This window comes from Columba livia, chromosome 3, assembly GCF_036013475.1.
Source record: "Columba livia isolate bColLiv1 breed racing homer chromosome 3, bColLiv1.pat.W.v2, whole genome shotgun sequence".
NCBI classification, from domain to species: Eukaryota; Metazoa; Chordata; class Aves; order Columbiformes; family Columbidae; genus Columba; species Columba livia.
In genome coordinates, this window is record NC_088604.1 from 56,508,730 (window position 1) to 56,526,488 (window position 17,759).

At 39.8% G+C, this 17,759-nt stretch overlaps 1 protein-coding gene across 1 annotated transcript; it reads left to right on the plus strand.

The window, feature by feature from the left end:
• Positions 1–1,515: 1,515 nt before the first annotated feature.
• Positions 1,516–15,992, plus strand: C3H6orf58 (chromosome 3 C6orf58 homolog). The gene is given in 7 exon segments (XM_005507420.4): positions 1,516–1,843; positions 6,165–6,251; positions 10,762–10,946; positions 12,126–12,259; positions 12,702–12,940; positions 15,543–15,646; positions 15,648–15,992. Coding segments are annotated over 7 exon segments (1,095 nt in total). The 5' UTR covers positions 1,516–1,521; the 3' UTR covers positions 15,672–15,992.
• Positions 15,993–17,759: the final 1,767 nt, after the last annotated feature.

The following is a 17,759-nucleotide window of genomic DNA, read 5'->3' on the forward strand; positions in this document are numbered from 1 at the left end:
TTATATAAAAGTAGATAAAGTTTTTCTGTAATATTGATTTTATTTAATCTAAAAGTATTTTTTATGTCTTAAGCTAAACTTGTAATTTCAACTCCCTCTGCAATCAGTCAGGAGCAATACATCTCTTACAAGTGTGTTTTAAATGAGCTTCATTCTCAACATATCTGATTCTCTACTTTGGTTATCAAGGGAATCTTCATAGCCAGGTTAATGTTTAGATGTCCATGGTTATCTTAGATAAATCCCATCCATAGAAATGTAATGAAAGAGCAACTTGATTATTTGAAACCTCTGTGAGGCAGCATGGTTAGGAAAAGTGTTCTCAGATCTGTGCTAATCTCTGTTGAACAGCGAGTATCTTTCAAAAGCCTTTGGGCTTCTTTCTCATTAATGGAGCCAAAAATAAGAAGTGATCATTGAAAAATTATTCTATTTACTATGAAGTCTCCTTAATAAATAGAGAAGATGGGAAAAAATGAATTGAAATATACATTTCTTTTAAATTCATTATCAAAAGTTTGCAGCAGATTTTGACTTGCTTCATCCAGGATTTAAAGTACTTTAAACACACAAAGCCCAACCAAAACTCAAATAATTACTTCAGAGAAAATGGGCATTTGCAATTTTTCTCATGCAAAAGAAAGACTACAGAGATAAGAACTGATATGTTTGTTTGCTGTGTGCTCTTTTGTAACCATTGCTTATCTGAGAAAAAGCAGCTGAACGTTATCAGGTCCTAGAAATAGGTGAGTTGAAGGTAGCTGAACAGTTTCATTTTTGCTGGAGTGTAACTTAATCAGACACCAATTTTATCAGTAGAGGAATGTCCTTTGTGTTCCTTTTGGAGTCTACAATATCGTGGAGTAGGGGGCAATGGGTCTTTATAATGACCATTTCCACACAAGACAAACAAATACTTAAAATACAGCTAGCCAGCTCCTGCATGGCCTGCAACTGGGCAACCGGACGGCTGCAGGTCATTGTCCCAAGGCCAAATGACAAAGGTGCCAATGGCCGGACCTACTGTATGTCACTGCTACTCCTTGGTCAGTGCCTGAAGCCCTCCCCAGAGCACCTCAGCCCTGATCTAACCCTGCCCATGCCTGTTTTGAGGTGAGCTCTGTGGTATTGCTGTCCCGTCTTTACCTGAAGGAACTAGGCAGTGAAAGGGAATGGGACAGCTAGTAAGAAACATGGAGACAAAAATGATAATGGGACTGTATCATGAGTACTGTAGCACCTCAGCCTTTTGGAAGGTAGGAATACATCACAGGCAGTACAGATTTAGGCACTTTCTGGTCAAGTTGATCACCATTAAACACCTGGTGCTGCTCCCCAGATTCCACAGGGATGACAGAGCTTTACTCACGGCTTGCTAATCTGGTAATGCCACGTCAAGGTTGCTGGAAAGAGGGAAGGGAGATGGAGATGCCTGCATCTGAGTCACCCTTTTTTGCCCAGCCCTCACCTTTCATTATAAAAGCTCTGTAGCCACAAACACCTGGGTCACATACCTTCACAATGCTGCCCTACTTTAGCATATGTGCTCTTCTTATAGTCACTATTACCCTGAGCCCTGCGACTGCTGCACCATGGAATGAAAAACATGCTACCAGAGAATATGTCTATCCTCCTCTGTGGGAACTTGCCCCTGAAAATCTGTTGGATTTCCCAGTAAAGGGCAACAAAATTGTCATCAATGCTTGGAACTATCAAGAACGGCTGGGAATGTATAAGAACTTGCTAAAATCTTCAGCCAAATATTTTACTGCTTTTGGATCACAAAATATTGGCAATATTCTCTGGGGATTACCGTCGCAGCATGGGTGGCAGTTTCATACAGGTATGAGTTATGTCCTTAAGCTGGGTGAGCTAAGTGTTTACCAGACTTACTTTGGGCCATCTTTTCAAATGCTTCTGCCTTACAAGTCAGCAGAACTTCAGATGGTGTAAATTTTGACATACTGAGCTTAGCTGACAATTTGAAAAATAAATCCTGCATGAAGGGAACACTCTTTCCTTGTTGAGCAATAGCTATCAAACTTCCTAATAGGGAAAGGAATTGCTAAACACAGGACTGGGCAGAATGCAGAAGATCTGTGATTTAGATGGGCAATATTTCAGTTAGTCGAAAATCTTTGAAAAGATATTGCAAATTGCTCCAGTTTACAGAGGTAGATTTTAGGGCCTGCACTCTTCAGTGCTGTTCTTAAATTGTTAACTGATAAGAGTTTTTTTGGTTGTTAACGTTACAATCTTTTATTGGTGGCTTGAGCTTCACTTCTAATAAAGAAATTTGAAAGTCCAACTCTCCCTTTAAGAATTTGTTTCTGGTTTTGCCATTTTTGATCAGTTTAGAAGTAGCCTTGTTATTTTCAAAATATGATTTCTTTCAAAAATTAAAGTTTGTTGTGTTTGTTGAATGGTGGTGGTTGTGGTTTGGTTGTATCATTGTTTTGTTTTCTTGTTTGCATTTTTTTTTCCTATTTTTAATTATGTCCAATTTTTAATGGCTCATCCCCCAAAAGCTGGGTGTTACTGGGGGCAATTTCTCCTGTTTGCTTGTTGGCCATGCCAGGGAAGCAGACACAGAAACTGGTGTGAGGTTAAGGCTGCAATATCTCATCAAGGTCTTTATCAGAGAATGTGTTCTCCCACACACAGTTTCACACATAGCAGGCAATAAAGCTTTCTGTTCAAAGCTGGCATTGACTTGCCTTGTTCTAGCTACTAGGAGAAGTGGGAAGAAGGGAACCGTAGTCAGTGATGTTTGGAAAAACTTGTGCTTGGTGATAACCAGGCATAAGCAACTGCATCTGTCTGCCTGTTGTTTGTTTTATTGGTCACAATTTGTAGTTTGATGAGGTGGTGGTTTGGCTGAAGCTGTATGTTTGGAAGAAGACAGGGGTGCTGCAGCTGGTGATGAAAGCAGGCTGGCAGCATTTAGTCACACCTAACAGGGAACAAACTGCTAAGTCAAAACGAGAAAAAGGAAGAAAAGGAGGTAGAGTAAGAAAAATCCAAGCAGGCAACTAGCTCACAGACAGACATCAGCAAGAAGAACTTGGTTGGAGTTTAGGTAAGCTTTTTGCTCTTTCTGTTTTTTATGTACAGGGGAAAAGAAGAGAAGATGAGGGTTAGTGCAGCAGGAGAGTTGACTCAATGTATGTCAGAGGCAAAGATGCCTGAATGCAGAAGCTATGCTTAGATGTGACCTGCTGAAAATGATCCAGATATGTAGGGTGGCCTTATCTACAAAGCGAAGGTGTGCCTGTTTGCAGTGACAGCTCCCAAATACAGATGAGGGACACGGTGGATGAGAGAAAGATTTGCACCTGGTTGCACGGACTGATAAAGATCTACTGTCACCTGCCAAAGAGCCACAGGACTGGTCCTTAGACAAGAAGCTACATTTTTGAAACTACGTGATCAGAAGGTTGAAAAAATAGTAGAAAGACAAATATCACATGGCTGGGAAGTGTTTAACAGTAAAAAATGTGAGAAGCTGAAGGAGAAGTACGTAAGGTGGAAATAAAGATGTAATTTTGGTGTGTACATCAGTGAAGTTAGCAACTAGCTAAACCTAGTCCAGATAGGCAGCTGGGCTAGATTAGTGAGCAATGACTGAAGCACTTATGTATTGACATAATAAGCTTGAGCAAGCAAGAACAGGATTTGAGTTCATGATGCAGGACATTAGATCCTTGAAAATACTACAAAAATTTTGAATTAACAATTCTGTCTGGTCATGGAAGTTATGTTGCCAATAAAATATTTTTACAGGTGTGGGCCTGTATAAACCATAAAGAGCAAGTGAGGCTGCTACTTAATAACAGTGGTACAAAGATTTGCAATAATCTACTCGTGGACATAAAATGCGATCAATAGTTTCCCTGAATTTACAGTAGAGACAATATTGTAGAGATGGCATGGTTGATAATAATGGGATTGTGGAAATAGAAATTGTCTTGGGAGATGGAGCTAAACTGAGAGTGCTGCCTACTCAGATTGAAGAAACTGGATAGTCTATACCTCCACTTGGGAGAACTGGCATATAGAGGTACAAATGCAGGAGCAAGAACTTCAGGAAATATTCAGGTGTTATTGTATGTCTGAAAAGTAGGGTAGGTTATGCATACATTTAAGAAGAAAAAATGGGATAAGGTCACAAAAAGATCTATTTCTCTTATATCAGCAGTAGATAAGACATTAAAATAAGTATAGAGGAAATAATCTTTAGAGACCTGGAGCTGAACAGAAAAGGGGATAGAGCATAGCTTATGTGAATCAAAGGTAGATCGTGTTAGACTAACTCGATATTTTCTGTTGTGATAAAACTGATGTTTTACTGAAGTCCAGAAATGCATTTCCTCCTTTTGTAAAATCAAAGCTTTAAATGAAAGTTTTTAATGACACTTCACAGAAGAAGAATGAAAAGGGGAATTAAAAATCTGGTAACGGCACCCCTAAAGGAGAGTTTAATGACAAGTGTTGCTAAGGGAAGTTTACAGCTAAATGGAGATATGCTCAGAGTTATTCAATTATCATTCTTGTGAACAACTGGAGTTAGATTTTTCATTAACAGCCTTGCCACAAAAAATAACAGAAAAAACTTGCTGATGAGGTTGCACATAGTTTCTAATGACACACAGCTGGGAGACACTATCAATGCAGAGAGACAGATATAATAGTTTGGCTAGACCTGAAGACTGAAATAACAAGCATGTTAAGTGCAGGGAATAGAAGGGAATGGAGAACATGAACCTAGAGTTTAAACTTGGAAATGGAGTTAACGCTTCCAGCTCCAAGATATTTATACATATCCTGTAATTATCATCGATACTGCCCAGGACTCTCTATTTTCCCAAAACACTTAGACTAACAATCTGCAGTAAATCTCATGTGCAATTCTGCAACATTTTGTCTTCTGTTTCTTAATTTCATTTATGCTTCCCATTCATCTTCTTTACACACCAGTGAATTACTGCTGCCTATTTCTGATGACCTGTGTCAAAGTAGAATCTTGAAAAAATAAATATTTCTGTAAATATTTAAAAATATAATTTTTCATTTAAAAAAATACTATTGAACTGCAATCCTCACCACTGAAAATTCATGCTTTTAGTGCTCTGCTAGTGAAAGATACAGCCTTGAGCAGCCAGCATGCCCCAAAGTACAAGCTCTGTCCAGTCAGCTAGAGAGGTTAGGATAATCTATGCACATGGTTCATGGTCATCTCTTCTTCTCAAGTAAAACGTACCGGAAAATTTGGTTTGTTTTTTAAATGTAGTGAGGTTTGGTTCTAATCTGACAGAAATGACAATGTTGACATTCAGCTGACTTGTCAGAGAGTGAGTGCTCTGCATGGCACAATTTGGCAGCTTCTGGAATAGCTCCAGTCACTGAAACTGACTATATTAATTTCATGCCCTACACTTCAAGCAGATTTCCTGACTCACTACATGAGTACTTCTCACATGATGGACATGCACATTATGCTTTCAGGAATTAGGTTATTTCTCCACGTCATGTTCTTAAAATAAAATATGCCTTACATGCTGTTGCGAGTAATTGTGAAATGTCTTGCATGTTTGCTACGGCACAGATGCTTGAAAACTCTGCTAATCATATACAACAACGTTCACACACTTAGCTTCACAGTATGGCCATGTTTGTATGCATCATTAAACTGGGAGAGATTCTGTATCACACAACCCATTTAGGTGAGACAATTACTAGCACATTTAATTTGTGCTATTCTGGTCATTAAGGCGGTCTCCTACACTAGAAGCCCTGCATCTATTGAAAATGATGCATCAGCTATGCATGTATTTATGTCTGTATGTACATGTGTATTTATAACTCCATAAAAATATCACTGTGATGTCCTAATTTCAGACAGTTCCATAAATTCTCAGAATACATTTACAGTGAAGGTGAAATCGAACTCGAAAACACAATCAAATTACTATGCACTGTATAAAGTATCGACTGAGAAATTCAACTTCTCTAGGAACAGAAATTTGTGAAACAAAACAACAGTAATTGTTCTGCTTCTCTGAGCAAAATTCTGCATGCTTTAGCCCTATACATTTTTTTCCTCTCAGTGGGATTTCTTGTGTGAAAAAGATTGAGTATTCGGTGTATTATTTCATTTGATTCAGGCAGATTAGCAGATCCTTCCAGAGCAACTTCCTGTGGCTATGAAGATGGAGATCTCCTGTGCATATCTGTAAGAAGCTGGTGGTCCAGTAAGTATATGCCATTACACTATTCTTCTCCAAAATATGATTAATGTCCTAGAAGGCAATTTAGAATCATTCTTCCCTTAGACTTCTATATTACAAAGTAATTTCAGTGCTACATAATTGTCAATTGAAAACTTGCAGCAAAACACCTAAGTGTGAGTGAGAAAGTGAAAGCTAATTGGCTTTGATAACTTAGTTGAGGAAGGAAAAAAAAAATGCAGATTTGCAGCCTTAAAAAGGCTTACACTGAAAAAAAATGCATGTAACAGTGTGTGGGAAATATCATGATGGGTATCCATATTTGTAGATGTTTATAGAAATTATAGTTTTCAACTACTCCAGAGCAGATTTGTTCAGTTTAGATGCTAATACTTCAAAATAAAACTTAGTGTGGGAATGTCAAGGAGGACTCTTTGTGTTCCTTACATCACCCTCCGTAACACAAACCTGACAGGACCTCTTCTGCCTTCACTTGCACCTCCGTAACTACACTGTGGTCAGTAGGCTACATAGACTGAAACAAAGAGAGACTTTGTGCCCATGATATCCAAAGAACTACTTTATCTTCATTACACAGACATTTATCCAGCAGTCTTTCAAGTATTCAGCTAGGACTTAGTTAATACTTTGACCTAGTGTACATGAGCTACAAGGTAATTTCTGGTCACTTTAATATTGGCTTAAGAGTTCTAGTAGCTTTAAATTCTGTTCTTTTTTTTTTCATTATTCCAGTAAGTAGCAACAAACTAAAGACAGTGACAGAGAAGTGTAAAGGTCTGAATTTCCAGTGTCAATGTCCCTGACATTTTCAATGTTTTTCTCAGTATCTCTAAAAATACACATCCAAATATTTCAGTCTTCCCAAAACCAGAAACATCCAAAATTCCTGGTTGCTTTTGACAATTCAGGCCATTCATGTGTTGCCCTGTTGAACTGGAGGGATCAAGCTGATACACGGTGTCTCTCATTCTGAGAGACAGAATAAATTCATTTGTAAAAATGCACATCATAGGTGTAACAGGAGAATGGGTGTATCCATTATAGTTAAGCAAATACACATCACTGAAAGCAGTGTCATCTCAATGATGGTAGCATCAAATTTGGAAATACCACGTGTAACTCAGGGGTATCCATTTATTGTTGCACAAGGCATCCCAATGAATAACAGCAGAAATTGTTAATAACAGTTGAAATGAATAACAATCGAAATTGGAAGCAATAGAAAAAGCACTGATACTATAATGCTCCCTGTCTCAAGTGCGAGAACAAGTGTAGCTTATTTTCCTCTGTTATTTTTACAGCCAGTGTCTATATGGAAACAGACTCCTCAAGCAACAATGCATACCTAAATGTCCACAGAATTAATCTTACAAGGCAATTTTTTCCTGAGCTCATGAAAAAAACAAAAAACAAAAAACAAAAAAAAAAAAAACAAACAAACAAACAAAAAAAAACCTGTTAAATTTTCTCACTTCATTAATAAAAAATATTTAGTTAATTTGCCTACACAGGCTGAATAATTTATCCCAACCAGTCCGAACAGAATCCCTCTAACGATGTTCTTGTTTCTATTTTTCAAAAGATGAATGATTATTAAAAAAAAAAATAAATAACTGCCCCCCCAAGCCAAAACACCCTTTTCTCTGATCTGAGTCACAGTCAGTATTTTTAGAGACTTGGTTTTTTTTTGCAACTGCAAATCAAACTCTTTTTAAAAGTTTAATTTCTATTTTTAAAGACATGGAACTAACAGTTGAGTGGAAGAAAGACAAGTTCAACCATAAATTACAATCACTACTTGTATCTAAAGGCAAGAAAATTATCAAAATCTATTTTTTACTATTATTATTAAAAAAGAGGCAAAAGGCCTTGTAAGTCCTCCAGTTTAAATACTCTTTCCCTGTTGGGGAAGGGAAAGCCTCAAGTTCTCTTTCCTGTAGCACGTTTGCCCTCCATCACTTCTGTCCCTGGCTCACCCAGCTTCCCTGCTGTCCTGTCACAAGTTCCCCTTTCCACTAGACCTGCTGGCAGGTTTTGGTGAATATCTCTGCACCTTCACTGCCACACAACTGCTTTGTTGTAGAGGCCTTTTGAATGAAGCTTCTGGCTGTGAGCCAGCAATTAAATGTATCTACCTTCAAGTGAACAAAGGCGTATGCACAGAGTAAATTTAAAATGTTAATTTAGAGTAAAACCAAAGCCGCCTGTGATATTCACTCCAAATTCAGCTTCCTGTCTGTGTGGGTGGCCAGTGCTAGGGCCTCCATGGGAAGGCATTCCATGTAGTGTGAAGTAACAAGGGTCATAGCATAGCCCTGGGCAAACAGGCAACATTTCTGGAATAGAAACCACCACCTTTACTTCCTCGGTGTTTGCGTTCCTGTTCTTCAGTTGCTTCTAAACACTGCACGTTCGCTTGATACCAATTTTGTTGCATATAGAACACGTATAAACTTAACCTTGGCTTACCCTAGTGCAGCAGGAACATGCAAAAAGTCTTTCAGAGTGCACACAAATGTCTCTTACTATTCAGAGGATGTGAGTGGTTTCAGTTGGCCTTCAGGGCAGCCCTGTCTGGCACGAGTAGTCATATGAAGCCAGGAATGAGCTTAAATCAGAAAGTCAGGCTTAATATACCCCTAGGTGTATGAGACACTCCCTACTTATGAACTTCAGTCTTTTTTGCCTAGAATAATATTCAATATAGTCTTCTCCTGCATTGTTTTCTGCCCTCTGAGTTACCCAAGCAGGTACAAGAAGTAACACATGCCAGCCCACTTAAAAAAATAGAAGTACTTTCTGATGTGAAATCCAAGTATTCGCACTTCTCATGAAAATAGTGCACAAGAAGCCAGATTCAGCTTACCAATGACTTCCAGTGTGGCACTGTCTTCTCATCATCTCGAACTTTTCCTTTGCTCTGCTGATTGGCCACACCTTTCCTCCTGAATTCCCTGCCAGGTCCACATACAGGAGGTAGAACAACAGCTTCCCATAAGCAGGACTAGGATACAAGATAGGTGGTCAGGTTTGGAAGATGTTGGTCCTCACTGTTGGGACAGTGTACAAAATACCTAGGCAGTCCTGTGGCCCTGAGACCCAGCATGAGCAAATGAATTCTCAGCCCAATGGCTCAGGAGTCACCCACCCAGGAGTGAGAATAGCTGGTCTCCAGGCTCTTCTTCATTCAAAGTTATTTAATGTTATTTCTACAAAGAGGACACAATTAAGAGGAGAACCACAGAATCAGAGAATTGTTAGAGTTGGAAGGGACAGCTGGAGATCATCTAGTCCAACCCACCTGCTAAAGCAGGTTCATCTAGAACAGATGGCATAGAAATGTGTCCAGGCGGGTTTTGAATGTCTCCAGAGAAGGAGACTCCGCAATGCCTCTGGGCAGCCTGTTCCAGTGCTCCAGCACCCTCAAAGTAAAGAAGTTTCTCCTCATATTCAGATGGAACCTCCTATGCTTCAGTCTGTACCTGTTGCCCCTCATCCTATCGCTGGGCACCACTGAAAGGAGTCTGGTCCCATCCTCTTGACAACCACCCTGGAGATATTTATAAACATTGATGAGATCCCCTCTCAGCTTTCTCTTCTTCAGGCTGAAGAGACCCAGTTCTCTCTGTATCTCCTCATAAGAAAGGTGCTCTAGGCCCCTAATCATCTTTGTAGCTCTCCACTGGACTCCCTCCAGTAATTCATTATCCTTCTTAAACTGGGGAGCTCAGAACTGGACACAGTACTCCGGATGCAGCCTCACTGGGGCAGAGTAGAGAACTTATAATCCTCCTTTCAAATGAGGAATATAAAATAGCACTACGAGTACTCTTACTGGAGATGTGATCTGGCACAGGTGAGAACTAGACCTGGGGTTTCCTACATGCTGGGTCTGACTGCCTCAGCTTACAGATCAGATAAAAGGAAGCTGTCATCCTAAAATAAATCTAAACAAACAAACTGAGGGAATTTCCAAGCCGTCTTCAGTGAGCAAAATCTTTTTAAAAGGGAAATTATTATTTTCAAGTAAAATACGAAATCACCAGTATTTACCTTTTCCTTTCTTATATACCTATGGTGCATGGAAGAGTTGTTTGTTTCGGTTTGGTTTGTTCTGTTTTGCTTTGTTTTTAATGAAAACAATACTCATGGAGTACCCCTTAGTCTTTCTGTACTTAGTTTGCAACTAATATTTAAGAGGCCTTTCATGTCCTGTTCATGACAAACTATAAAGATCTAATTTTTTTCATTTGTTGTCCTTTCATGCAAAGCGTAGCACACTGTCAGCTCATGTAAAGATATTAAAGGAAAAAATATAAATGAATATTATGAATCATATCTAAATAAATACAGATATAATCACCATTGTGTTCCAGTTCGCATGCCCAGTTGCTGAACACAGTTATATCTGTGGCAATCTGAAACAGTTACACTTGGTATGGTTCATTTTTCTCTGTAGGAATATTTCATTTGCTTGTGGTTAACACCTCCCCCTTTTTAATTATTGTTACAGATATAAATTACTACCTGGCTGTCATACCCTTTCTGGCAGCAGTGGAGGCTGGCCTCTTTGGGCAGCTGCAGTACCAGATAGAAATATTGCCACCAGAGGAGCAAAGAGCTGATTTCTGTTACAGTGTTGCCGACTGCCGGTCTCAGGTTCCCAACCTCATGGATGAATGGAAGGCCTACTTTGAAGTAAATAATTTCACTTTGTTTTTCTTTTCTTCGTATTTTCTAGGAAACAATACCAGAATATTACCTTTACAAACTATTATTGCTGTTATTTGTAAGATTCAAAGAGCTTCGTTTCTTTTCAGTAACAGCTTGAAATAAAACAAGCAGGAAAAATGAAAAGCATAACATAAAGTGATTCAAAGATAAGAAGACCGATATTTTTGCAGGTTGTGGATTATTTTATTTTCTTTAAGATAATTCTGTATTTTGCAGACTGTTCCAAGAGACTGTTTTGCTAAAAGTTATATTTGTATTCTTCCTATACTGCTTATGTTAGCAAAGCAAAATAAGCACGCGAGATAGAACATTACCCTTGAGAAATGGCCTTGTGTTAGTTTCATAGGGTTCATTTTTCCTGTGACCATTTAAAAAACTGAAAATGCTGACATTTTATTCAGAAGGATACTTATTAATGCAAGCAGATATTATCTTTGCTCCTCATTCAGCTGTTCCCTAGTCCCAAAGTTGACAGTATTTGTTACTTCATAGGTGCAATAACTATTTTTATAGACTTCTATATTCAACATTTTTGTTGGTCGTCAAATAATTGAGAATGATCAGAAAATTTAAACCATAAGTCTCTCTTGGCAACTGTGAGTGAAGGTAGAGGTTTTAGGACAAGACTGGATTTGTTTTCTTAAGATTATTTTTCCCAAGCAGTATGTTTCAGAAGTTATTATAAAGGTTCTGCTCCCCAAATAGCCATAATGATAACCATTAAAGATAATTTTCTTATTTTCTGAAAATCTTCAGAAAATTGTGGCCAAAAGGTGTAAACAGGTTTTCAAGGAATCCAGCATGGAAGCTTCCATGGCACTCAAATACAAAAGTCCACTGAATTATTGTGACAGAATACCTAAACTATATGGATAAAACCCTCGCTCTGTTGAAGTCAAAGAACAGCAGCTCCTGCTAACTTCAGTGGGGATATGTATTCACTTTATAAATCTCTATTAATAAGCTTTTTCTCCCTATGTCAGACATTATGGTTTCTTACAAAGTAGCACATTCTAACTACTCAAAAGCAATTTCCCTTAGCTTGCAAACTTAACTGTTCTGTGAGATATGTAAGTCTGAAAAATTAATTGAATTCAAACCTCCCCCCTGTTTCTCTGCCTTTTTTCCTCTCTGTTGCTGTAGTATCTATTATCAACTGAACACAAAGCCGTGAGGCCTGCAACCTTCTCCTCCTTCCAACTGGATGATGCCCTTGGTCTCATGTGGAAGGCGCACACCACCTCCAATGCTTATGCGGTGCCCAAGTTCCAGGACAAGTATGGGGACAAGAGGGGTGGCCAAGAGGGGTCTTCCCATCTGCATGCCTCTTTGCAAAGACAGTATCCCAACAAAGTCTGCATGAGCTTTCTTACTTTAAGCGTCTCTTCTTTAGGTTCTGCTCTTCCTTCTGCTCTCTTGGAGCATTGGATGACCAGTGAGTGACAGCTGCCCAGGCTGTGATGGGCAGGCAGGCTGTGGGCTTAACATGAGATGCTGATTCCTTCCTAGGAGCCAGGGCCCAAGTCAGGAGCTGTGTTTGGGCAGAGGCAGCTATGCCAGGAGAAATTAGGTATTAAGTGCTGAAGGAGGCTTTAAGTCACTGTGGCACTAAGACCACTCAGGATGTTATATGGAACAAAACACATTTGGGATAAATGACAGACTAATGTGTTCTACAGGATTTCCATTACCTGTTACATTTATTTTTATCTTTTTCAGCTTAAAATATCTCTCTGTTCCAGAAGAAAATTTTGGTATAGACTGGGCTACCGGTGTAGATTTCATTGCAGCCACATACTTCTCTACAGATTTACCAACCGTGAATAGCTTCCAGGCTTTCCTGCCCCAGAGGATGCTCGTTGAAGGGGATGTCCCCCCATTCATTAGTGACTTCAGTCCACAGCAAAACAGAGTCCTGCTTTCACTGAAAGTTCTTTCCAAAGCAAATGAATTAACAGGTAGGAGCCTGACCTACAAATGTCTGTAGTCCATAGATATTCAATGTCTTCTTCTCTCTTTCTATACCTTTCACCATATGAACACAGGGATTTTTTATATTATATAGTATAAACACTTCCTAGAGAATAACAATAAAATAGTACACTTAAAACTGCAACCGTAAGTAAACAATACATCAGAGAGCAAATGCAGCAATGGGATAACACTGACAGTATGTGGTAAGGATTTCACATGAGACAAATGCATCATTTTTAGACCAAACTATCTTTTTTTCTTTTTCCCTCCTCCGTTTTTCACAGGAACTTTAAAAACACAACGACTAGTTTGTGTTTCACTAGTTATATCTGAAAGCATTAAAGCTGTAAAATTATTAAATTAGTTGCAGTCATTACAAAAAATGGGCAAATGATCATGAACGACAGTTTGTGTGTCCACAAGTGTTCCGGTTTTCAGTTTTGGTTTTGTCTCAATCTTCGGTCTAACAGAGAATATTCAGGCTGTTCCAGTAAAAAACTATCTGTCCCAGCAAAACTGTATTCTTAGGCAATGCGGGACTTTCACTAAAATAAGTTTTGCATCACCATCCAGCGGCGAGACAGAGAATTACAGTCCTCTGAGATTCCTGTTCCTTCATAGGTATTGCTGGGTTGTTCTTTGTGTTTTGCTTTGTGTTTTTTTGTTGTTGCTGTTGGTGTGTTTGTTGGTTTGGTTTGGTTTGTTTGTTTGTTGTCCTTTACAAAGGAAAGTTATTATAAATCTTTAATGAAAACACAATACACAAATACACTGTAAAACTAATATCCAGAGCTGTGGTATCTGTTTTGTGATCCTCTTTTTCTGTCCCTACATTTCAGTGAAAATTATCTCACTAGTTGTATTTGTGGCTGAAAAAAAAGTTCTGTAATGAAGCTATTCAGTGTTACAAAAGAGCATCTTCACATCACAGAGCGCTTCCCTCACACCTTCCACATAACATTATTCCTCGAATGCTGAACAAAGGTGTTAAAAGGTCTACCCTGTGCATGGTAGCCTGTGCCACAGGTCAAGGTTTCTCAATCTACCTCTTAGGGGAGAGGGGGGACACAGCAAGGAAAAGCACAATCAGTGGGGCAGCAAGGAGGGAGCAGAGCAACAGGACAGCAGAGCAGATGAGGGCATCACTGGAGGAAGAGAGAAAAAGAGGCATGGATGCTGAACACGGTAGGGGGAAGGAAAGAGAGGGATGAAGAAGTTTCATGCAGGTGCAGCCATAAAGAAGTCTGTAGCTGATATCCCTTGCTTTGCAGGTGGGCGATTTCCCTGATCCTGTTTTGACAGAATGAGCTTTGCATTCAGCTGAAAGTTAAATGCCAGATGACTCGAACTGGTGACTGCTTTGCAGATCGGAAAAGGAGCTTTAAACTAAATTTGACTTGGGCCTGGATTCACAGCCTCAGTGAGGACCTCAGTTTGCTACAAAACTCAGTTGACAAAATGTGCTGTGCTGTTTTTGTAGAGTTGGAATCCTCAGACTTTTAAGTACATCCTGTGAGATGTGGAGTCCTCTTTTGGTGCTGCAAACTTCAACAGCAGATAGAGTATCTCAGCACTTCTTAGGACAGGACAGTGTCCAATCCAGAGTGAGATCTGATTTCTTGATTCAGCATTTGATACTCTTTATTTTCCTCTGGCTGCCTCTGCCAGTCCAGCAAGGACATGTACTGGGGGAGGACTGCTGTGCTACCTGTAAAGCTTCTCAACACATGGGCAGTCAGAGCTTTACCTTTTATGCTCTGTGCCCCACTGATGTCCAAAGGCAAAACAGCAGATGCCTTGTTATTTGAGACTTTTCCTGCTGTCCTCACCTTTCCTGTAGTCCTCCTGGGCAAGAAGACTCTTTGCTGCCTTTTCCTCTTAACTCCTCATCTCCTCAGTACAATAATGTACAAATTGTTCTTCAGTGCTGCCGGTTCTATACAAAAGCATGTTTTGTAGGATAATAATCTCATTTTGGCTTTCTAGTAGACTTTTTTTCACCCCCAGATTTCTCCTGTGGACCCTTTATCCACCATAAAGATCAGCACTGGGAGGAATGGGGAGCAGGCAAGGACTATCCTGCTGGACTGGTCAGGCACACCTCTTAGAGAGCCACTGCTTATCACCTGGGTGAAAGCACCAGGATCATTTGATTCTTTAGCTTGAGACCTTAGCTGGCAAAAAGTGCAAATTATTGGCTGCTTTAGAGTGAAAACAGAGACATGTATGATTATAACTACCAGGCTACTGCTTCATAAGCCATGAAGCTATGTGCAATTGCAGACCAAGACCTTAACATGCATCTTCAATAATTTTGGCTTGCAACACTAACACTGGTGGCAAAAGAACAAGCCCCATTGTCTGTCAACACAAAGGATCCTGAGCTGAATGAATGCCTTGTGTCTCCCTACGCAGTTTTAGGCAATTATTGCCTCACTGGCACACTCCAGCTTTGTCTACATTTCACTGTCCACAGGAGAGTGGTGGATGTTTGTTGCCAGATGTTCACTTCATCCCTTGTGTGCTGCAAGCTGCGTGTGCTCCATGTTAATTTGACAATGATGTCATATTGTGTTTCTTTCCAAGGAGGATTGCTGTTGAAGCTCTGGGAAAAGTCTATGTCTACTGAAGCAGGAAGAGAAATGGGGAGAAAACTGATTGAAGGCTTGGTTTCAGGCCAGAAGTTTGACTTGGTGGGAATATATAATTATTTGAAAGGAGCAGATTTGAAAGCATCCAGTTTCTTGAGAAAAAGCAGTTCCGGTATTCTTTGATTTAATGTTTTAGCAGGTATGTGTCTGGTAATCTGGTTTTGGTAATGCCTTACATCAGAATTTCCTGAGTAGCCATGTGTACATCTCTCTCATATTGAATCAATATTTTTGTCTTTAATTTTCCTAATTAGCTCATTTGTTTAACTCAATTCCTTACAAATGAAAGGCCTCACAGAAAATCTTACTTTATTACTTTTTTTTTACTTCAAATATAATGTATCATGATTGGAGACAAAATTAAATAAAAGCAAATTATATTCTGTTTCAGATTGCTTTTTTTTCCCTGTATACAGGGATCCCACCAGATATGTTATTACTCAGATCCTTGACGGTCTAACAGATGATCATCAGAAACTTTTCTTTGAAGTTCTGATCCAGAACCAATGCCTCAGCTGTTTCCCAATAAAGTTGTTATTTTGCAGACCAGCTGCAATCAACTTTGAAGCTTTCAGGCTTTTCAGATTAAACAGTTGAGTACAGATGAATTCCCTTGGTATGCTGCTTTGCAACAAGTGCGTGCCTCATGTGGTACTGTGGAGCCAGTCCTGAGAAGTCCTGAAGCTTATTGTGTAGCAGCTCTTACATGACCAACAGAGATTTCTGGTATTTGGTTTATTTTACTTACCTCAAGAAAACATTGATCTATCTATTGATTTATGTGATTACAGAGTCTGTAAAGCCATAGGTTGCTTTTCCATTCCCCCATATCTAATCATTCTTGTTGCAGTGTGTCATGTGTTACATTTTATTTCTGAGGAAGAGATACATTCACACTGTTTGCACTCGAAGCACCTGGCACACTCAGAACCAAGTGGTGATCCCAGTCTTCTGTGTGATAATATCCCTTGGGAACTGATTATAATAACTTGACATGAAAGGTTGTGGGGAAGTGGGGCAGGGGTCCTGGAGGCAGACTGGGCCTGAAGTTTCTCAGGAAAACTGCTGACTTGGATCCTTCATCCTTATGAAAACTTCCCCAAGAGAGCAGTCATGGTTGGACTTGCTTTATGTGGTGGACAACAGAGGATGGAGATACAGCCAGTGCCTGCTGCACCTTGTCAGACGGTAGCTTGTACTACAATGTATTTAAACATGAAACAAGCCTTAGATTCATAAGTCAAAACAAGGGAAAGCAGCTTTGCTTTGCCACCATTTTAGGTTTGTCCCACAATTTTCATTGTACCTAGCATCTCAGTTGGTCCTATACCACTCCCTCAGAAGAAGAAAAGCATGTGCCACTCTCTTCTGCTGGAGCACATGGATGTACTTTGTTGTGCTCACATACTGCATTTCACTTGTAGCCATAGTAGTGATAGCCTTTCTGACACACCTGCAACAGTAAAAGGTTTTCTGCAGACATTAAAGGTGAGATTTGGACTTTGCCCCAGCAGCAAAGTGGCTGAGAAAAGCTCTGGCAGTCTCAGTAGCAGCTGAGCAAGAGCCCTTCCAGCAGGGACCCTCCATCAGGCTCATTCTGAGGCTGCCCTCAAGCCCTCGTTCCCTCCAAGGCCAGAGCACAGTGCTGGGGAGCAGGGAGCAGGTGTCCCCAGGCTGGCTGGACCTGTGCCAGGAGCCCAGCAGTGGCCTGAGAGGTGATGCAGCACCTAGCAGAGCTTCCCATGTGAGGTGGCCAGTGCATGTCTCTTTGTGGTGCTGGTCCAGCTACAGGCAGCCGGAAAAACATCAGCTCCTTGGGACTCTCCATGCCCCCTGAAATATGGGCAGGATACCAAGTAAATGAAGGAAAAGAAAATTATTTGTGTCTTTCCAGGCCACTTTGCCGGTTTGATTGGTCTTTTTTCCCCAAAGTTGCACAATATTTGCACTGCAAATTAAGAGATAATAATCAAGATGCTGAGCACTTAAACACTCTTTTGTCCTTTGATATCCCAGGACAAAGGTTTTAATTATTCATTGTCATTTTATGGATAAACTCTTAATGTACCATCATTAGCCAACAATTTTCAAAGGAAATACATTAATGAGGTCTAAGAAAATGTGGGAGTTTTTACCTTAATTACCTGGTTCA